We start from the raw sequence: 22,441 nt of genomic DNA, 5'->3' as shown, positions 1-22,441 counted from the left end.
CAGAGAAGGCCTGCATGAAAAAAACTCGTCTTAACTCTGTTTGACGTAGGGTTTCCCTCACTTATTTGACTGTGGAGCTCTTTCTCCCTCACCATTTCACATCCTGGGGAACTGTCCTTCCTTAAAATCATTTGAGGGAAACGCTGGTGTAGACACCATCTGTAATTAGATAAGTTGGTGCTCTTGATGTTTTGGGGGACATGGACCTTTTGAGAAATTAATGGTGGGTGGGGCGATTATACACAATTCGTGCATTCCTTGAAGTCCGTCCGAGACCCCCGTCCATGGTCAGGGAAAGAAAAGAAGGGAGCAGTAGGAGGGATGCGTGTGGGCCAGGACAAAAGATGCTGGAAAAGATGGGGCTTGGTGAGCGCCAATCACTTTGGCTGGGGGTGGGGAGAGATCTTGCAGGCAGAGGGGACCATGGTGGTATTGGGGAGGCCAACTGTGGAAGGACTGAAATGCCAGGCACAGAATCAGCAGTCCTCAATGACCAACTGACTGTGAAGATCAAGGGAGCTAGGAGGCCAAAGATGACTTAACTAACAGAGACTGGAGTCCTAGTAGGATTATTTACAGAAACACCAAAAGTCACGTGGCTAGAACTTCATTCAACCTGTCAAAACCTATGTTATTATCATCTTGAAATGCCCCAACTTGCCTTTATTAACTAGTGCTGAATCTCCCAAGTGAAAATTCACTTTCAGAATTGAATTTGCCATGTAACTGGGCATCCTACCTTGAACAGTTAAAAATCAGATTGGTCTGACTTCTAATTTTAGAAGGAATCAGGCTGACCTTCATTGTGCTGTTGCTAACTGGAGCCCGTTACCTGGGTGACTAGATTTACAATATGTCAGTATGCAAATACCATCTGCCCAAGAGGAGGAAGGAAGAAAGGCCTTCCTCCTCTGGGGGTTGTCAGCAGTCCTGGAAATGTCTTCCTCTGGGAATCGGGCGGAGGGCAGAGAACAAGAGAAGAGAGAGGAAAACCGGGGAAGATGTGATCTTTCAAGGAGTTTGTGCTTTGCCTTGTGGATGGCCCTATAAGGCAGATCATTGGGGGAGGGGGCATATACGGGTGGGGTTGAGATTGTACATTGCTTCTGGAGGAGTGAGCCAAAAGGGTAGTATATAGTATATATCACTTCATTGTATCACAAAACACTTCGATTCGGATCATTGCAATACCCTAATGAAGCCTTTGAATATAGGATTCCTGCCTTCCGTAATGCCATTAGGAATCTAATTTCCAACTGATAAGAGCGCATGAGCTAGACAGGGAACCCGCTGCCTTTATGGGGCGAGCTCTCAAGAAGGGTGAACTGGAAGTGGATATTCCGTGTCATTTTCCTACACGTCAGGTTGACTGGGTAAGCTGAAGGGATTTTCTCCCGCAGAATATCTATATTCAGCTCTTGTCCTGCGTATTGTTTCAGGCTGGGATTTAGAATCACATTTGGAAACATTCAAATCCGAAGGTAGGGAGCTTCTACTCCTTTTCATGACATAACTGTCACATCAGCCGTCAGCTGCCGAGATTTGTTCCACCCACGCATTTTGTGAGTCCAAATTAGATGGACTCATTAATTTTAATTTTTACTTTAAAATCTCGGGGACTTCTGTGAGTGGGTATGCTTCCTTTAATTGCTGTGTGTCACGATTTGTGTAGGAGGAAGGCTTTCCAGGAGCAGGGCCGAGAACCTTGGGCTCCTGGCTTCTAATTTTGTCCCCACTGGTCACTTGCCCTGTGACCTCTTCTCTCCTTTGACACTGCTGTCTCCCACTGCTTTAGAAAAAAACTCCTCCTAACATCAACGTGAAACTGTCAGCAGCATGTGAGGGTGAGGAAGGTCACTGGGTACTTTGCCCAGCCTTATAAATAAATAGCCTTTTATCTGGATGCAAGCACGTGGCCGAGGAGATTATGCCAGAGACAGGGGAGAGTGAGTCCCGGAGCCAGACTGCTTGGGTTCAAATCCCAGCTCTCCCACTTCCTAGCCTGGTGACCTCCGGGCAAGTTGTGCAGCCTGTCTGGGCACCGGTTTCCTTAATTGTAAAAGAGGGATAAAAATACTTCCCTAACTTGGGGCGCCTGGCTGGCTCAGTCAGAAGAGCATGCGACTCGACCTCAGGGTCGTGGGTTTGAGCCCCACACTGGGTGTAGAGATTACTTAAAAATAAAATCTTATTTATTTTTTTTAAAGATTTTATTTATTTGAGGGGCGCCTGGGTGGCTCAGATGGTTAAGTGTCTGCCTTCAGCTCAGGTCATGATCCCAGGGTCCTGGGATCGAGCCCCGCATTGGGCTCCCTGCTCCGCGGGAAGCCTGCTTCTTCCTCTCCTACTCCCCCTGCTTGTGTTCCCTCTCTCTCTGTCTCTCTCTGTGTCAAATAAATAAAATTAAAAAAAAAAATCTTTAAAGATTTTATTTATTTGACAGAGACACAGCGAGAGAGGGAACACAAGCAGGGGGAGTGGGAGAGGGAGAAGCAGACTCCCCGCTGAGCAGGGAGCCCGATTTGGGGCTCGATCCCAGGACCCTGGGATCATGACCTGAGCCGAAGGCAGACGCTTAACGACTGAGCCACCCAGGTACCCCAAAAATAAAATCTTAAAAAAAAGAATACCTACCTCAAAGGGTTGTTGTGAGGATTAAAGAAGTATAAACACTTTAGAACCATGGTAGCCTTGAGAAGATAGAACGGGGTGGTAGCTTTTACTAATATTTCTGTTGTGCGTCATCGGGGTCCTGGGAAATAGTGACATTTTGCTGTGAGCAAGAAAAATATCTAGGATTTGTTTGTAGACTGTGACATCCCTCGTCATTCTTGCCAAGCAAGTGCCATCTACGTACAGGTCAAGCCCTATTTGCCATGTGATGCCCTCTTGGACAACCAGACACCCTGTTGCTCTGTTCCTCACTCCTTACACACGTTCGGTCTGTGCCGTTAAATAATTAGTACGTTTGGATGTTGCGACTTTAGCTTCTAATCATCTGCTGTGTCAAGTGTACCTCTTTGTTGTCCCTGCAGAGTAATGAAAAGATGCCGTGTGGCTGGATGGTTGCCCATGGTATTTGTGGGATGTGCCCAAGTGTAAAATATGGTGACAGAAGCAAACAAGGCCACACTTGTCCCAGAGCTTACTCTTGGCTTTTGAAGTCCCTTGTTTGACTATCTTGTTTCTACAGGTAACTGAAAACTGTCAAGTAAGTATGACACCTTGTTGGTAGGGATTTAAAATGGTGCAGTTGCTGTGGAGAGTTTGACGGTTCCTCAAAAGGTTAAACGCAGAGTTACCATGTGGCCTAGCAATTCCGCCCCTAGGTATCTATCCAAGAGAACTGAAAACATATGTCCACACGAAGACTTGTACACATATGCTTATAGAAGCATTGTTCGTATGAGCCAAAAAGTAGAAACAACCCAAATGTCCATCAACTGATGAATGAATGAATAAAATGTGGTATGTCCATTCAATGGAACATTTTTGGTTAAAAAAAACAACAACAGGAGGAACTATTGATACGTGCTATGACATGGATGAATCTTAAAAACATGATTCTAAATGAAAGAAGTCATTCACAAAAGGCCACATATTGAACGATTCCATCTATATAAAATGGTCCAGAATAGGCACATCCGTAGAGACAGAACATACATTAGTAGGTTGATAGGGGCTGGGAGGAAGGAGAGTGGGGAGTGACTGCTAATGGGGCTGGAGTTTCTTTTGGGGATGATGAGAATGTTCTGGAGCTGGATAGTGGTGATGGTTGCACAACCTTGTGAATATACTAAAAACCACCAAATTACGTACTCAAAAAAAAAAAAAAAGGATGAGAAAATCCATATAGTCTACTGCAGAGTTTAAAGTCGTTTCCAGGATTACTTTTTCAAGAGTCGCTGTCACCTAAAATAGAATAAAAAGTGACTTAATTCACAAGAAATAAATGAAAAATGCAAATTACCAAGAATGGCTTTTCTATCCCAAACCTTTGCATATAAATCCTATACATGTGGTTCTAAGTCAATTCTCAGGACTGTTTGCTGCCTTCTTCCTTGTGATTCTGTAATTTACTACATTCCTGGCTGGGCCATCAAAATAATACTGAATATAGCTCCTATCACAGAAATAGAAGTGCCTTTTCAGGTTGTGCCCACCACCAGGCTCCCTGAGTAATAACTCAGGGCTGCCTCTTTGTGGAGGGCTTACAAAGAGTCATAAGTGTTTGAATGTGTTGGGGCCTTTTTGACTTAAAGGAGTTTATTGCATTGAGTTTATCTTACATTAGCAACTGGAGCATTTCCAAAGGACACCTTCCACCACCCTAAATCATCACCACCATCTCAGTCCATCCGTGTTTCACCAGAAGGGTCTACCGATTGACATTTCTGGTTTAAATAAATCATACAGTTGACATGTCTCCCAGGGCTGTCTCAGTACTTATTTGGAAGAAGAGTCTGAAATGCCCACACACCACCTAAAATGAGCTGTACAGGAGTGAGAGATTCAAGAAAGAACCTAGAGTTGACTGAATAATTCCTCTTCTAGGTATCAACTCAAAAGAGTTGGAAGTGGGGACTCAAAGAGTTACTTGTACACCAGTGCTTGTAACAGTTATTCAGAGTTATAGCCAAAGGATGGAAGCCAGCCAGATATCCCTCTGCAGATGAATGGATCAACAAAATGTGGTGTATCCACACAATGGAATATTACTTAGCCTTCAAAAGGAAGGGCATTCTGACACATGCCATAACAGGGATGAACCTTGAGGACATTATGCCAAACGAAGTAAGCCAGACACAAAAGGACACACACATACTATGTGATTCCACTTATATAAGTACCTACAATGGCCAAATCTATAGATTCAGAGATTAGAGGTCATTGGCTGGGGTGGGGGTGTTGGGAGGGATTAGAAGTTGTTGTCTAATGCGTATACAGAGTTTCATTTTGAGATGATGAAAAAGTTTGACAACGGGTTGTGGTCATGGTCAAACAACACTGGGAATGTACTTAACATCCCTGAATTGTACATTTAAAAATAGTTAAAATGGTCAATTTTCTTATGCATATTTTACCACAGTAAAAAAAATTTTAAATCCTCTGAAGAGCAATACTTCCTGTTCCTCCTTTTGTCTGCTACATTCTCTTTTCTCCCAACCCTTTGAAAACACGATACATTTCGATTTCATCATGGCGTTGCCTCGGGTCCCTGTTTTCCCTTAGGAGGATACACAGAGAGTCGGATGGGCTGCCAACTGTAGACGCTGGGAAGAGAGGGCCACCACTTGGCCTTCAGAGTACCAGTTGATAAAATATTTCTCCAGGTCATTAGAATAAGTCCAGAATGTAAGAGGAGCTCAGAAGATAGATTTGTTAATACAGTAATTCCTGCCATTGTACCCAAGTTACTCTGTTTTGCCTGTCTTCATTAACAGTCTCAGGAGTGCAAGAGTTGACAGCTATTTGCTTTTCTCAATCAATTATCTGCTGCTTTTTACCAAGGACAAAACAGCCTTAGGCTGCCATTGCTGTAAGAGAATGGTGCCTTCCTTCCTTGCCACCAGCCACATGCCCCACAAATCCTGGCTACTATGGGTTTACAAGTATCATGTGTGTGAAAATGGGGGCCTCCGCTCCAAAGTGGGGTGAAGAAAGATACTGGCACTTTCCAAACTTAGATCCCCAGATAGAACCTGGTCATAACTCTCAGCATTGCTGGATAGCTCGCAGGGCCAGCTAGCACTTAAGCAAGCAGAGGAGTTCAGTGACCTTCGAATGTTATTCTAGGCATGAAGTAGCTTGAATAACTCTTTCAAAACAGTGAGAACTCCCATTGTTCAATTGTACATGAAGCAGCAAGTGCTTCTCCTTGCATTCAGTTGCCTTTCTGTTCTCAAAAGGTCTCAGAGGCACTAAAACTAATTGCTATTATTCCTGCAAGTGTATTTCTACTTTTAGCCAATACTACAGCTTCCCTGGATGCTGATGGTCATTTTCCTAAAAGATCGATAGGCGCAATAATAGGCTTCACAAACAGGAAGGATCCTAATTCTGGAAAGCCCCTGCTGCCTGCAGGGTAGAAAGACCTCTCCCCTGAAGACATCTTTGGTTATTATGAGGCCAAGGTTAAGGAGAGGAGCACTGACAAGGGGGCAGCAAGGAGATGGTGCAGGATACTTTTCCCCGGAAAGCTCGATTTCTGTTTTCCCCCCTTTTTGGTCTTGTGAACCCTTTGGCTATGGGTTATGTTCTATAGTCCACACAAGTGCCTCGATTGCTTTCTAAAGGTCAGACCTGTCACCAAACCTCTCCATTTAATTGGGTTGCGGTGGGTTTCACGTTTCTCAGCAAATGGTTTGATAGCTCTGACAGAGGCCCAGGCTTCTTGCAGCTCGCAGCCTTATGTCTTCACGGCGTAACTCCTTTGGAAGCCCTCCCCTTCGCCAGAGACCAGCTCTGTCTTGTTCATAGTTCTGCTTCCAGTGTCTGCTGGGTGTGGTGCACCCTGAATGCTTGTTCAGTGCACAGACCGGAGCGGATGAGGCTCTCCAGAACCAAGACTGTCCCCCCACACCCGCTGTATGGAGAAATCTCGCATTCTGCCGTGAAAGCCAACTACCCCTGTGGTCTTGAGTTGAGTTCTAGCCTTTCCTGTCTTTGCTCTCTTAATGGTTCTTCCTGGCACGTGGTAATGGCTACTTCGTTCAGCTTCTCCTCTATAAACGAGGGGATGATGCCTTCTGCTCTAGCTGATGCTTATATTGTAGCTGATCTATGCTGCATCTTATCAGTTGGGCTATTCAATATTGCCATCAAATGAATTCTTGGGGCTAGAATGCACCCCCCCCCCCAAGAGCCAGTGTTGGAAGCGGCAGATCAAATGTGCACTCTTACTTTTCCTACACTGTAAAGAATGCCGTCACCCTCCTGTACTGGGGCAGGTAGATTACACCGAGTGTCCTGGAATCGATTTGCGGGGTTGTGTCTACCAGGGCACAGTTATGCTTACACCAGCACGAAGCCTGTCCTGAGCGTTACATTGCTCCATTTCTCTTCAGTTCAGTTCAAAACTTAGGACGGCTGAAGCATTGGTGGATGATGCTGTTTATATGAGTTTGTCACAAAAGGGGGATTTTTTTTTGAATTAAATATCCATAACCCAGCTCCTTCTTGAATCTTTTTTTATCAGCTTTTTCATTCCTGCACCCTGGCATAATGACACGGGTATTACGTAAACAAGACACCTCAGAGGGCTGCTTATAAAAATCCAGGAGAAAAGATAAATATGTGATGAAACACTGATATCTTGAAAATATGAGCTGCAGGTTTGTATTTTCTTTGTGGGATCGGATATTGGTTTTCGTGGTTTATTGACCTGGCAGGGAGAGATCTGACGAAACACCCGAGAACCTTACACCTTTTTTTTTTTTTTTTTTGAAACCTCCTTGTCTACATGGAGAAATCTGGACATCGAATCAGAGAGCCAGAAAGACTAAGGGGTTAGCAGTCGTGTCCTTGCAGAACCCAAATCAGATCCAGCCCTTGGAAGTAAAAACGCATGTTGCCTTCCCCAAAGAAATTGGCATCGGTCTTTCTGTAGCGTTCGTTGCAGAACTCCAGGCTGACTAGTAAATGGAGGGGTGAGGTCGTGAAATGTAACGGTCATGTTCAGTAAGGAGCTGGTGTTTGTGTTGACTCGTGTAGAGGATGGTGGGATCAGCATGCATTTGTATTCAGTTAATCATTCTTTCCCATCTCTTAGGGTCTTTGTAAGGTGTCATAGTCAAAACCACGTTACTGGGTGCCTGGGTGGTTGATTAAGCGTCTGCCTTCGGCTCAGGTCATAATCCCAGGTTCATGGGATCAAGCCCCGCATCGGGCTCCTTGCTCAGTGGGGAGTCTGCTTCTCCCTCTCTGTCTGTGCCTCCCTGTCCTTGTGCACACTCTCAAATAAATAAATAAAATCTTTAAAAAAAAAAAAAAGTTACTTGGGAGCAGTAGCACTGTGAATGCTCTAGAATGCTAATATTAATTAAAGACATTTAACTTTAGGGCACCACGAGCCAGACAACTAACTGGTGTGGCAGGAATCAGGATGTCGGCTCAGCTCAACACCTTCAAGTTAGCTTCCAAACCAAAGATCCATCAAATGTAAAAGTCCCTGTACTTTAAAAAAATGTTTCATAACAGAAAAGAAATTTTTTTTCCATAACGATAAAAATAGAATCACTGATAGATGGCTAGCTTGAGGTGCAAAGCAGGTGAGCCGGAAGAATGACACGTTCCCAGGCTTTTTTAAGAATTGTGATGAGGGTGAGGGGCTGAGTAAGTAGGTGATGGGGATGAAGGAGTGCACATGTCGTGATGAGCACACCGGGTGTTGTATAGAAGTGTTGAATCACTATATTGTACACCTTAAACTAAAATTACACTGTACGTTGACTCTACTGGAATTTAAATAGAAACATAAAAATAATTGAGCTGAAATAGACATCACATAAAATTAACCATCTTAACCATTTTGGTGGCATTGAGTGCATTTAGTGTTGTGCAACTGTCACCGCTGTCTGTCTCCAGAACATTTTAATCATCCCGTTACAACTGCCCATACCCCTCCCCCACCGGCAAACGCCATTCTTCTTTCTATCTCCGTGAACTTGACTAGTCTAGGTACCTCATGTAAGTGGAGGGTCCCAGGCTTTTTTACACTGGGGAAGCATTCAATCTGACTACCATCTGTTCACATTTTTATAGAAGGAAAAGATAATCTTGGGCGGATGGTCCAGTGTTCTTTGGGGTTCGCGTGGCACAGGTGTGTGGCAGTGCCTTGTTCGGGTGTCCCTTACGGAATGGTAGCATAACAGGCAAATGAGCGCAACAGCGCTCAAGACCCAGTCCGCTGCGTTGCCCAACAGAAGGAGCAATGGCTATGGCGCTTTGTGTACAATTTTACATTTGACAAAGCATTTTAATTTGTAAGTTGTTTCTCACTTGATTCTCACCATGTCCTGTGAGGTATTTTGTTGGTCCCATTTTAATGATCAGAAACTGTGGCTCAGATAAATAAATTATCTAAGGTTACAGAACTAATCAAAGGCCACATCAGGACTTTGGCTCCAGGTTTCGATTTGAAAACCCCGGTGCTTTCCACCATAGCACACTGTGAGCAATTATCACCTCTCCAGAGCCCGGGTAATCGCCAGTCCTCAGAAAAGGAAAGCTTCTCCAAGTGTATTCCTAATTGTCAGCGCTCTGCCTTGTTAGCTCGGACACACATGGAAACCCTTGCCTGACCAGCCAGCTTCCGAAGTCTTGGTGTGGCATCATGGCCTGACTCTCAGTCCCCACTGGTCTAGACTAGGGTCTAGACCAGCACAGTCCTGCAGAAGTATGGGAGGCACAAATGCAAGCCACATAAGTAATTCAAAATTTTCTAGGAGCTGCATTTAAGTAAGAAGAAACAGATGAAGTTAACTTTTTTTTTTTAAAGATTTTATTTATTCATTTGAGAGAGAGAGCATAAGCAGGGGCAGGGGCAGGGGCAGAGGGAGAAGCAGACTCCCTGCCAAGCAGACCCCGTTCTGAGCAGGGACCCAGAAGCAGGGCCCGATCCCAGGACCCTGAGATGATGACCTGAGCCAAAGGCAGACATTTACCTGACTGAGCCACCGAGGCGCCCCCCAGGTGAGGTTCATTTTAAGAAAAGATTTCAGTTACCCGATATATCCAAAATACTATCATTTCAATATGTAATCAACATACAGATTATGTGTAAAAACATGTGTTGCTGTTGTTGTTACTAAGCCTTCAAAATCCAGTGTGCATTTTACACGTACAGCAATCCCAAGTCGGATCCTAAATTTTCATTGGAGGCATCTGATCTGAATTTAAAGTTCATAAAAATTTCCAGCTGAAAAGGTAGATTCACATACCCAAGATGTTTCCACCCTATGTAACAGTTTTCTAATAGCCGAATCAAGTGTCAGTTTTAAAATTTAAATGAATTAAAACGAAAGAAAATTTAAAATTCAGCCCCTCCGTAGCACAGGCCACGTTTCAAATGGCCACTAGCCATGTGGCTATCGTGCCGGACAGCACAGGTCTCGGTGAACAGCTAAGGCTGGCCCAGACTAGAGTACCTAGAACAGGAGGCAGCAAACTTTTTCTGTAAAGGGTCAGCTAGTAAACATTTTTAACTTTGCAGGCCATATAGTCTCAACTCTGCTGCTATATGGTGAAAGTAGCCACAGAATGAATGGGCAGAGCTGCGTTCCATGAAAACTTTATGTAAAAAACAAGCACCCCAAAATAAATAAGTAAATAAAATAAAAATAAAATAAGAGACAAGCATCCACCCACATAGTTTGCCAACCACTGGACTGGAACATTTGTCCTCCCGGTGCCTTAAGCTGTGCTATGGGTTCCAGAAAATAGCTCTAGCCCCTGGCTTTCTGAGAGGAGGTTGTTAAAAGCTAGACTCATTGTATCTCCTTCCCTGTGTGTAATTACAGTTTTGGCACCGCGGGGCGTGAAGACTGCAATGCACCTGAAGATAAAACATTGCAGACTCCCTTTTCAGTGGGCATTTTGCACATCATGAGGCAATTGCTTCCATGGGCTGTGAGGCCCATGTTTTGAGAGTGAAGAAAGCTGGAAGAGTTTTGACCGAAGCATGAATAGTGGTGTGAATAATGTGGCAAACTTCAAAGAGTGCCAAATTGTATCACCTCCTGCTTGTTCCTCTGTCCACACAGCCATAGAGAGACAGGCAGGAATCACGCCCACTTCACAGATGGAAAAATACATGATATTGTGTTAAGTCAGAGGGACAGATGTCTCTCGTGGTTATTAGGTTGTGTGGCATCCATCCATTTTGATGGTAAGAGCAAAAGAAGATGTACATCTTGATTCCGGGGCTGGGGCTTTGGGTGTCCTGAGTCCTGTCTTTGGCAATAACTCCATGCAGAGTCGGTCATGTTTATTAGAAAGCATTGCCTCCACGTTTGACATCCTGATGTTTAGAAATGGTATTGGGACCAATGGAGGCAGAGAAAGGGGACAGGAAGGGAGGACACAGGGATTGATTGGAAGGAAGATGACCCCCTCCCCCACCTTGGTTCTTTAGAGTGGGGAAATATGAGAGCCTGGTCTCACAGAGATCTCTGAAGCTCAGCACTTGGGGTGGGGCAATTAAGTGAAAATCAGTCATAGTTTGGGGTTCTGTTGAGCCTAACACTTTGGGTCCAATACTTGTGGCAGGGATGATGTTTCAGTCTGGGGTGGTGCTCGATTAATAAACCATATACTCAGGAGTTCTGTCTTAGGGTCACCTTTTCTAAAATCAAGGGTTGAGGTTGAACTGTATTTTTTAAAAGATTTATTTGAGAGAGAGTGGGGGGTGGAGGGCCAGAGGGAAAGAGAATTTAAGCGGACTCCCCGCTGAGCGCAGAGCCCAAAACAGAGCTCGGATCTCACGACTCTGAGATCACAACCTGAGCTGGAATGAGGAGCTGGGTGCTTAACCGACTGAGCCACCCAGACACCCCGAGGTTGAACTGTGTTGAGTAACTGGATTGTGCCCAGTCGTAGAGTTTGCAGTTGTACCAACTGATGAAAATGCTCGGCTTCCCCAGGCACATTTATGCAACTGTGCCTTCCCTCCAATTTTGCAGCTCTATCAGACATGCAGCGCTGTGTGCAAGTGGGAAAGATCTGAATCCCCATGATGTTTTTTGACTGCGGAGATAATTATTTGGGGTAGCTGTTCTGATGACGGCTCACACGGAGGCTCAGCCCTGCAGCGTGGAGCTGTCTCTAATCGTGATTGCCTGTAATGATGATTACCCAAACTCTGGAATTATAACAATCGATTTTACAAAGTTAGAGCATAATTGCTCCACTCTTCCATATGTGGGCACAGTTTCAACAACTTTGATCTTTCACATGATCTCAGACTTCGGTCGTTCGGCTTCTGAAATAGCAAAGTCCAGAGGCGGCGGCTCCCGACTATCCCGTTTTTCAAAATCGTAGTGAGGCCTAGATTTGTGAAAGCGATTCCCCTGTCAGAGAAATAAGGGCGGAAATTGGGTAGAGAAGAAACAGTACAGACCCCGTGGTGTTCAAATCCCAGCTCTACCACACGGCCTGGAGAAAGTTGCCCCTGTCTGAGATTCAGTCTCCTCATTTGGAGGTCATTGTGAGCGTGAAGTCATCAGATCTGTTTGTTATTCGTTCTTTGGCTTCAAAGTCTTTTTTGTTTTTTTAAGATTTTATTTATTTGAGAGAGAGAGAGAGAGAGAGAGAGAGTGAGCACAAGTAGGGCGAGCGGCAGAGGGAGAAGCAGACTCCCTGCTGAGCGGGGAGCCCAACTCGGGGGCTCCATCCCAGGACCCGGAGACCATGACCCGAGCTGAAGGCAGACGCTTAACCGACTGAGCCACCCGGGTGCCCCTCTGGCTTCAAAGTCTGACGAGCCCTTCAGAACCTTTGCATTTGTCAGCCTTCCTTTGCCATACAAGTTTGTTTGGAGACGGTGATGAGGAATGTGGTATCTTCACTAAACTAGGGACAGAGCTTTGCAAAAAAACGAGTATTAAAGAGGAAAGAAAAGCCAGGCCCCGCAAAGGTGGAACATTTTGGCTTGGGCACCATGAGGTGCTGAGCAGGTGCTGATGAATGCCTTCAGCGCCTCGGCCCTGGTGGCTCTCAGCATTTAGTGTGCGTTCCAGCCAGGTCCCCAGCTTCTCTCTCCCCCAGGGTCTGGATGGCCTGGGATCCAACATTTTGAGGAGTACCCCTGGTGATTTTGAGATAGATCGTTCAACCACTATCTCTGTCCTGCCCTCTACCCTGTCCCCGAGAAACTGCCTACTGCATGCGTCTGCGAGTTAATTTGCGGTTTAAAAACAAGAACAAAACCTCTGCTTCTGGATGGCCCCCGCTCAGATGGCCACAACCAGCAGAGCAGGCCTGACGTGCTTGGGAGGGAAAGAAGTGACAGCTGCCGAGCCCTTGACCATCCCCGAGTCTGGCCTTGGGTGCCCCACCACCCCCGGTCGTGCCACCTATGTTACTGCATCCAGCATCTGGCGGCCGCCCCCGGACTGACATTACCTCGGTGAGCTCAGGCAGGCGTCCGCCGCTCACTGGCTCATTCAGAAGCCTCTGGAATGATCAATGAGGCTGAGCGGCCACTGGTGAATCAGCTGCCGGCTGCCTCGGCCCGTTCCCTTTTCCACAGAGCAGGAAGCACTTGAGGAAGCCCAGGGCTGAGTCGCATCTGGCTAATGGTCCTTCTGGGTCATGCATTGTCCTTGATGCCATACATCCTTCATACATGAGTGGGCTGCAGCTGCTAAAGACGGTCCGGTGGTAGACCTATCCCTTCTGCCAACCGCTCCCCCCCCCGCCCCCACTAAAGCCCTTGATGGGATTTTGGTTTTAGGGGTATCTGCGTCAGAGGTAGAGTCAACACTTTAAAAACAAAAAATTGAGGCGAAAATCACAGCCCATAAAATTCATCATGTTAAGTTCAGGTCAGTGGCACCTGGTACGTTCCCTGTCTCCGGAGCCAGAACCAGAACCCTTTCATCACCTCCAAAGGAAGCCCCGTGCCCGTTGTATTCGTTTGCTGGGACCGCCAAAGCAACGCACCACAGCCTGGGTGATTGAACAACCGGAATTTGATAGCCTCATGGTTGTGGATGCCGGAAGGCCAGGACCAGGGGGTCAGCAGGCAGAGCTGGTTCCCTCTGAAGGCTGGAAGGGAAAGAGCTAGTCCATCAGTCCTTGGCTTAGAGGTAGCTGTCGGCTCCCTGTGCCGCACCATGCTGTCTTCCTTCCATCTGTGTCTCTGTGTTCGGCTGGCCCCTGTGGGTAAGGACACCCGTCCTGTTGATTAGTGCCCACCCTAAGGACTTCATTTTAACTTGATGACCTTTGTAAAGACTCCGTCTCCAAACAAGATCACCCTTTGAGATACTGGGACTTCAACATAGGATTTTGGGGAAACACAGTTCAACCCGTAACACCCACTAAGCAGTATCAGTATGGGAACTTCATTCCTTTTTTTTTTTTAATATATTTTTTTAAAGATTTTATTTATTTATTTGAGACAGAATGAGAGAGAGAGAGAGAGCACATGAGAGGGGGGAGGGTCAGAGGGAGAAGCAGGCTCCCTACCGAGCAGGGAGCCCGATGCGGGACTCGATCTAGGGACTCCAGGATCATGACCTGAGCCGAAGGCAGTTGCTTAACCAACTGAGCCACCCAGGCGCCCCAACTTCATTCCTTTTTATGGCTAAATAGTATTCCATTGTAGGCCAACACTTGTTTTTGAACACCAAGTGCAAAGCAACTGCTGGTGCAGGCAGCTGAGCATCCTTCCTCTTAGAGGCTCCTGTGTCCATCTGCGTGATCTCACAGGTGTATCTCAAGAATCCCTGATCTGTAAACTTTTTCTTACCGTCTTCCTTCTTCTTAAAATTCATTTTTTTTTTCTTGAGAGAGTATGAGTGGAGGGAGGGAGGGGCAGAGGGAGAGCGAGAGAGAGAATCTCAAGCAGGCTCCATGCTCAGCGCAGAGCCCGACGTGGGGCTTCATCTCAGGACCCCGGGATCATGACCTGAGGCAAAACCAAGAGTCGGACACTTAACTGACTGAGCCACCCAGGCACCCCACTGTCTTCCTTCTTGAAAGAGTCCTGGGTAGTCTTTATGAGCAAAAGTAGGAGCCAGACTTACTAAGGGGAAGCACGTCAAGCTTCTGATTGAAAATAAATTCAAAGATAGCTTTTATCTTTGATTTCTCCCTCTCCATTTCCTGCTCTTATCCTCAGCATGCCCTCACGCATGCATGTGCACACACGTACACACTCATGTTAGAAGCACTTCAGGTGCAGATCATTGTGGGGAGGGGTGTGGGACAGGTAGCACTGCCCGTTGAGAAGACCCGAGCCTGCTGCTTATATTGGTTATATCATGGTTACTGGGCCTGGGTCCTAGGGCTGCCCTCAGACCAGACAGAGGCTTTTGGATTTCCTTCACACTCCCCTCCCTGCACCTGCCTCACAATGTAAGAGGGACCTTTGGAGTTGTGTGTCCTCTCAGTCTTAGAACTGACTGCATTGTTGATTTGTCCATTTCACCTGCCCCCTTAATTTAAAATCTGTTCCTCACGTTCTCTCTCTCTCTCTCTCTCAAAAATAAAATAACATAAAATCTATTTTTCTCTCTTGTGCACAGACAGGAGACCTATATCCCTGCTGGCCTGAGCTCTTTGGGGAACAATCCAGAACAACCCATCATTATTTTGTTGCAGACTCAAGCCCCTTTTCCCCTTCCCAGGGGCCTTGATGATGTGACACAGTGTGTGTGTGTTCCTTCACACCAAATCTGACGGAAGGACAACAGCAGGGGGGCATCGTTTTGCCTCCTGGCTCTGAGCAGACCTCCCTCTTGCAAAAGTCATTTTACTCCCTCCTTCCTCTCTCTCTGCCTCTTTATTTTCTCCATCAAATTAGTTTTGCCACTCTGAAAGTTCACTGGGGGAAGACATGCCTATGGGCCCTGGGGTTCTCAGAGAGGCAGGAGGGAGAGTAGAACAGCTCAAAAATGCAGACAGGGCAGAGAATGTTCACATTGTCTGTTGCTCCATATTATTTTCCTGTAAGTACATGTGGCTTCTGGGACCTCGGGCTGGAAGGCTCTACACTGTGGGTGGAATTGGGCAGAAAGGAGTTAAAGACGCCGTAGACTTTTGTCATCGTGGAGTCAGTCTGGAGAATACACGTTCTATTCATGGTGGGAGTTCAGCTGGAGTTCATTAAAGCTTCCAGGTGATTCTGATGTCCAGCCACCCTTGAGAACTGCTATTCTAGGGGACAGAGAACTTCAGGAGACTTGGAGAGTTGGAGGGAGGTGACGGAGGATATAGATGACCCCTTGTGCCCGGCAGTGCAGTTAATGAGGCAGAAAAGGGGTAGAAATAACACATCCTGGCCTGTTTGTTGCCAAACAAAATAGGACTTTAGCACCATTTAACCCCGTAGGGCCAGAATGGGATGGGGCCCTCCACTACTCCAGCCTTCCTGCTGCTGCCCATGGGTTGGGGGGCTGCCAGCCCTGAGTCTGCCAGCCACCCCGGCAAGCATCACCCCGACGGTGCAGACTGTTCACGGGAACACGCCGTATCTACACTCGACTCACAACTGATTCTCCTCCTCGCTCCGGAGGAAAAATAACACCAGGCCCATGTGTCTGCCTTCTTTTTCTGGCAGAAAGTGCTGACTGTCATTGCTTGCTACACCGTTGAAGGGCGGGGGGGGGGGGGGTTTTCGAAGGCAAGCTGTGGGGCTGACCCCTCTGTCACTGTCTGTTTTGTAGTACAAAATTGGACAGCTGTACATGATCAGCAAGCACAGCCATGAACAGAGCGACCGAGGAGAAGGGGTGGAGGTCGTCCAGAATGAACCGTTTGAGGATCCTCACCATGGCAACGGGCAGTTCACCGAGAAGCGGGTGTATCTCAACAGGTGAGTCATGGCAGCTGGCCATCGGCCTTTGGGCTCTCCCACCACGCAGGAGCCTTCCAGCCCACCCTACTGCTGCGGTGGAGACCGCGTCTGGCATAAAAAGGTGACTTGGAAAGTCATTACATCTGCCCGTCTCCATCCACCAGTCTGGTTGCTTCCGAAACCAGAATCCCCCGCCTTCCGCAAAATCGTCCTCAATTGCATTTTCAGTAGGAGGACGTTTCCTCTTACCTTTCCTACCCCTGGGATGACATGTTAAGATGAAATCTGGTCTTAAGGAATACAGGACTTTGTGTTCCCCCCCCGGTTCAGTGTCCACAGTGGGAAAGAGATGGCTTTGTTGTAGAGAAGCGTCAAAGATGGCGGTGTGCCACTGGGGTCTTGACTTGGTAAGCGTTCCGCTGACTGCCGGGTGACCACTCAGGTGTTCGCAAAGGGAACTGACACAGTGACGGGCCACCTGTAACCAAAGTGATATGCAGTGCTGAGGTGGTTTCCATTTCTCAAGGGGAGCCAGCCTTCCCAAGGTAGAGGTTGTCATTGCTCCTTTGGAAGGGTAAGGAAGCAAGGATTATAAACCAACACCACTCATCAGGACTGCCATTTATGCTTTGCAAAGTATATCCTTTACTCTCTTGCTGTTTTCTTACCATTAATGGCAGTTGATTATTGGAGCTTGTCTGATCTTCTCCCCACCCTCTACCCCCTTCCAGCCCATCTTCCTCCGTTCTTCTCTTCCAGGTCAGGACATTTGTAGAGTCACATGAAATACATTTTATTGAAGTGAACTGTCTGCTCCAGTGAACCAGTGTGTGACTGGTTCGGTCTTTGCTATCATTTCTATGAAGACTCTTTACCCTCACCTACGGCTTCTCCTCTTGGCCCATATGTGATTATTCAGAATGCATTTCCAACATAATAATTAGACAGTGCCTCCATTTATTTGCTGATACTCGTGAATATTTATCCATTCTCTGTGCCTTGACCATGAGACATTTCTGAGAGGAGCTGTACTGGGATCCTGCCATGCTCACACGGCCTCCACCCTCCAGCAGGCTGGCATGGACTATTCCTTCTTGATGGGAGCGTTTGGGTCCTGTCACTAGGGTGTATGGAAATCTCTCAATCTGATATCCTGACAGCAAAGACCTTGGGCTGATTAAACTGACTTGTTTTAATCTACTCAGGGATGCAGTATCAGGGAATTCCTGAGTCACGATGAAATGCAAATGAGATTGATCTTATTCATCTATTAGGAGCTGTGAATTCCCAGGATTTGGAACCAGTTCAGCCTCCAGCCAGCTGCTGATTTGCAAGAGTAGCTGAGCTCTGGGACTGGCCTGAGGATGACTTCCTTGCAGAGACCAGTTTCTCAAGATGCTGCTTTGTCATTCTTAGCGTGGAGGGTGAAAATCAAATATTGAGTAGGAATCACCTCTGTAGAGCAAACAGAAGTGAGGGTAATGTAAGAAAATGGATAGAGACCAATGGGAAATTCCATTTCTTGGCAGATGATTGCCTTTTCCCAAACTATTACTTAGGGAATGTTCCTTATGTACCAAATTAAAAAAAAATTTTTTTAGAAAACTTTATATCTTTTCCTGAAACAGAGTAAGAAGTGTCCAGCTGTCTCTGTCATGTCTGTTTTCTCTATCAAAATATATGATGTTTACTTTAAAGGAGAATAATAAACATTAGTAAGAGGGAAATTTGTTATAAATAGAATATCTGGACTTCCAGTAATAGAAACTAAAAAGATTAATGTGGACCCTCCCCCCCACCTCCTATGACAAACACAGGATGAAATATAACAATATAAAGCCAAGCTCAAAACAAAGAAAGGGAAATCCTTAGGTACGAGAAATAAAGAGGAAACACAAACCAGAATGGAAGGCAGATGAGCTAATGCTCAGGAAGCTGGGATATGTCAGAACTGACATGTAGGGGGATGTCATGCCCGTAAAGGGACAGGAAATGTGGCTTTGGGCCCCTCCAAAAGGGGAGGGGGAGCTGAGAATCATGCACAAAAATCATTCTTGACAGTTGAGTACCGAGAGAGGTTACCACTCAGAGGCACATGTTGAAAGAACTACTAAAGGTTGTACTTGAAGTAAAAGGAAATTGAACCCAAGAAAGAGGGGAGGAGCTAGGGGTAATAAGAAACAAAGAAATTGAGGGGCGCCTGGGTGGCTCAGTTGGTTAAGCGTCTGCCTTCGGCTCAGGTCATGATCCCAGGGTCCTGGGATCACACCCCATGTCGGGCTCCCTGCTCAGCAGGGAGCCTGCTTCTCTCTCTCTCTCTCCTGCTCCCCCTGCTTGTGCTCTCTCGCTGTGTCTCAAATAAATAAATAAAATCTTAAAAAAAATAAAAATTTAAAAAATAGAATTTGAGAATATAAATTATTATAGCTTTATAAAGAGCCTTGATAATCTGGTAGGGCAAGTCCCTTCTACTTACTCAATTTTTCTAAAATTGTTACCATGGATCTTAAGATTAGAAAGCCACCAAGTGATATGAAGAATGACCGAAGAAACCAAGGACATTTAACCTAGAAAAGCTGGACCCAGAGTGTGTAATGGTGTGGGCAGGTGGGAAAAGAATTAGACCTGTGTATTCTATAAGACCTCAAAAGGACCGGTTGGACCAAGACCAAGAGAGAGAATGCCAGGAGGGAGGGCTAGGTTCAGTAGAAGGAAGAAATGTTAAGTATGTGAGCCACGTGCAAACACACTGAGGTGCCTTGCAGTCAATTACATGAGTGGAGCACCCACTTATCAGGCTGTCCTTGAGCAGATTCAAATATCAAAGAGGTGGTTAAACTAGGCATCCTTTCAGATCCTTTTCAACCCTAATTTTCTATGCTCAAAGGAAGTTGAAGACATTATCCTGACTTACCTCCAGCAGACATAAATGAATGACCAATGAAGCCCAGGAGAAAAGTATCTTCGATTCCCTTTGCACAAGTCTGAACCAGGTCCATCATTTTATAATTTAAAAGGCTCTTGGAATATTTGGAAGAGTATGGCTCATATCTTAGAACCAGGGAGATTATGGCTTTATAGTAAGAGAAAAAGAAAAAAATGTGTATGTGACATACTGTAAAATAATAAGACAGATTTCTATAATCATAAAAGAAAACCAAATCCATTACTTTGATACTCACAGGCTGAAGCCACTTGGCATTAATCATGCCCTGCATGCACAGGTCTTGGGACTGCCATGTTGGCAAGGCTCCTTCATAATTGAAATTCATTACATGGGTATTTATTGAACCTTACAATGTATAACAAATTGTTCTGGAATTGGAGAGAATCCCTTAATAAGTAAGACATGGCCCTTGCCTTCTGATCAGAGTAGGGTCCAGGCTGACTGGTTCTAGCATTTGTGAATCCATCTGTGCATCTTGTGTGTGGTGTGAGGGAGGAAAAGCTTTCCCTCAGCCCATTTAGGCTCTGTCAGTGGGGCCTGCAAATTAAACTGAAACCGACAGATGACCAGGAGAAAAGACCAAGTTTGATTCGCTGATGAACGTGGGGAGCGTCAGAAAAACGAGACTCAAATAGGCAATTAGAATTTAGGGCTTATATACCATTTGAATAGGGAGGAGGAGGAAAGGCACTTCTGAAAAAACAAATGGCTTTTATGAAAAATAAACAGGGCTTTAGGTGGATGAAGAGGAGATAATTTTGTGACAGTGTCTGTTTAGGCAGTTTCTTATCTTGGTGCTTCCTTCTCATCTCTAGTGAGAGGAGTGAGTCTTCTTTGGTTGTGAAACTCCTGGGGGGCAGCATTTATGCATTTATGACCGTTGAATTCTTTCAGGAGGCTCTGCTCTTATGCAGATAAGGGGAGTTCAGTAGAAGCATCTTTCTGCAACTGTTGATTCTCAGATGTCTTCAGCTCCAGAGAATCCTTCTGCCCCTGTGGGTGGCATCTTGTCGACCCCTTTACCGGCCACAGAGAAGTCGGTTCTGAGAGTTGAACTGGCATTAGCTAAGATGCCCTAGTGCCCATTTACTAATTTACGCCAAGAAATATCATTGGCCCGTGAACCTGAATTCATGAGCTGGCAAAAAGTGAGTGGAGAGCGGAATTTCTTCCTCACATCAATCTATATGGGAAGCCGAATCACAGTTAGAGATTGGTTTATCACTCTATTACCCAAAGCATCTGTTAGAGACTGGAGTTACTCAAAGCCTTTGTAGGCAGAACCTTCTCTCTGAGTCTGACTTGAGCGGAAAGGACATTTCATGGAAGGATTGAGTGACCCACAGAATTATCTGCAGGCTCGAGAAGGGACGGCTATCAGGGCAGCTCCAGTGGGCCAAGGGCAGCAAACAGACCGCTCCATTCCTCCATCATCACCACAACTGCCGTGGATCGGTTCAAATTGTCCCCTTTTTTCTTTCTATCACTTATTCCAAAATCCCAACCATAAGGCATCCCATTGAGTTTCCAGTCCAGGCTCGGGCTACCAATGAGTGGGGCAGCAAAGGACTTCCAGACTGTTCTCCAAAGCGGCTGCATTTTGCATTCCCTCCAGCAATGTGTGAGGATTCCAGTTTCTCCCCATAATCACTGACACTTGCTATTGTCTGTCTTTTAGATTCTAGCCATCCTAGTGGGTGTGAAGTGGCATCTCATTTTCAATTGGTTTTTCCCTCCTGACTAATGAGTGTGGAGCGTCTCTTCTTGTGCTCGTTGGCCATTCGTATGTCTTCTTTGGAGACATGTCTACAGATACCCTTTGCCCATTTTTAAAGTGGGTATCATGCCTTTTTAAAATGCCGCTCATCCTTTGATTGCTTGCCTCTCATCTCCCAGCGACTGTGGGGTGCTCCGTGCTCGGGGCCTCCCTACGGCATCTGATACGCTGCTGGGTGCGCAGTACATTTTGGCGGCTGCCTAATACGCTTGGAACGTCACGTTAGTTCTAATATGTTAGTGCATTTGGTGGTTGTCCTTGGGCCTTCGATCCAGCTCAGTTAACCAAATAAGTGGTGTTTCTTGGCTTGCCTTAAAAAATCCCAGTTCCAATTGGCATCCAGGGAAAGGCGGCAAGGTACTCATCAATCTCTGGAATAGCGATTCTAAATAAAACCCGTCGCCCAGAATCACGCGAAGATGGGGCTCTTCTTTGGTCCCCTGGCTTTCTTCTCCTCATCCGCAGCATCTCTCTGATGCCTCCCCATGAAGCCCGTGAGGGGAGGGAAGCAGGGGTGAGGGTGGAGGGGCAGTGGAGAAAAGATGGAGCCTATTTTTAGGCTTGTTTTTCAGTCATGAAGTGTCCTGTTCTTCCCCACCACGGCTGCTGGATTAATTAGGCTGTGCAAGCAGCTGCCAGTCAGGGAGGGTTGCCAGCTTACAACGGTGATTCCGCCTAATGCCTGAATCGATTTGCATGAAGACAACATTTCTCCTGTTACATGGCTCCTGCCTCCCAGGGCAGCGTCTCCTGGCCTCTGTGTCCTTGGGCAGGAGGGGGTATAGCGTCTCTAAGCTACGAATGGGGTTTGGCTGGACAAGCCCAGCCACCGGCTGGTCACTCTACCTACCAGCTCATTGGTCCAGCTCTGTGGCCGGCCTTGGGGCCTTCTCTCACGTTTCCTCTTTCTTTTCTCCCAGGTCTTCCAGATCTGCCAAGCAAGTTAATCTCATTTCTTAGATCTTGCCCAAAGTAAAGAGCTCAGTGCCCAGAGCTTGTGTGGCAGGGGGAGAGCCCACTGCCGAGGCCACAGGTCACAGAGAAATTGTCAAAGATTCTGACCTTGAGAGCTTATTCCCTTGCTCTTTTCAAAGAATCTTATGGTCGTTATTGAATATCCAGAGCCAACTGTTGTTCGTTCAGGAAATATTTATTGTTTCCTGCCGTGTGCCAGGCACTGTTGTAGGTGCGGGGC

At 46.3% G+C, this 22,441-nt stretch overlaps 1 protein-coding gene across 3 annotated transcripts in view; it reads left to right on the top strand.

Annotated features, from left to right (window-relative positions):
- Positions 1–22,441, top strand: part of PITPNC1 (phosphatidylinositol transfer protein cytoplasmic 1) — a 242,912-nt gene that overhangs the window by 106,350 nt on the left and 114,121 nt on the right. For all 3 annotated transcript variants that reach the window (XM_032429620.1, XM_032429621.1, XM_032429618.1), the window contains exon 2: positions 16,392–16,540. In XM_032429620.1, the coding sequence (XP_032285511.1) occupies positions 16,392–16,540 (149 nt within the window). The remainder of the gene's footprint in view (positions 1–16,391; positions 16,541–22,441) is intronic.

Source organism: Phoca vitulina, unplaced genomic scaffold, assembly GCF_004348235.1.
Source record: "Phoca vitulina isolate PV1807 unplaced genomic scaffold, GSC_HSeal_1.0 scaffold41, whole genome shotgun sequence".
NCBI classification, from domain to species: Eukaryota; Metazoa; Chordata; class Mammalia; order Carnivora; family Phocidae; genus Phoca; species Phoca vitulina.
The sequence above is the reverse complement of the archived record's forward strand: the minus strand, read 5'-3'. Positions and strand labels throughout refer to the sequence as shown.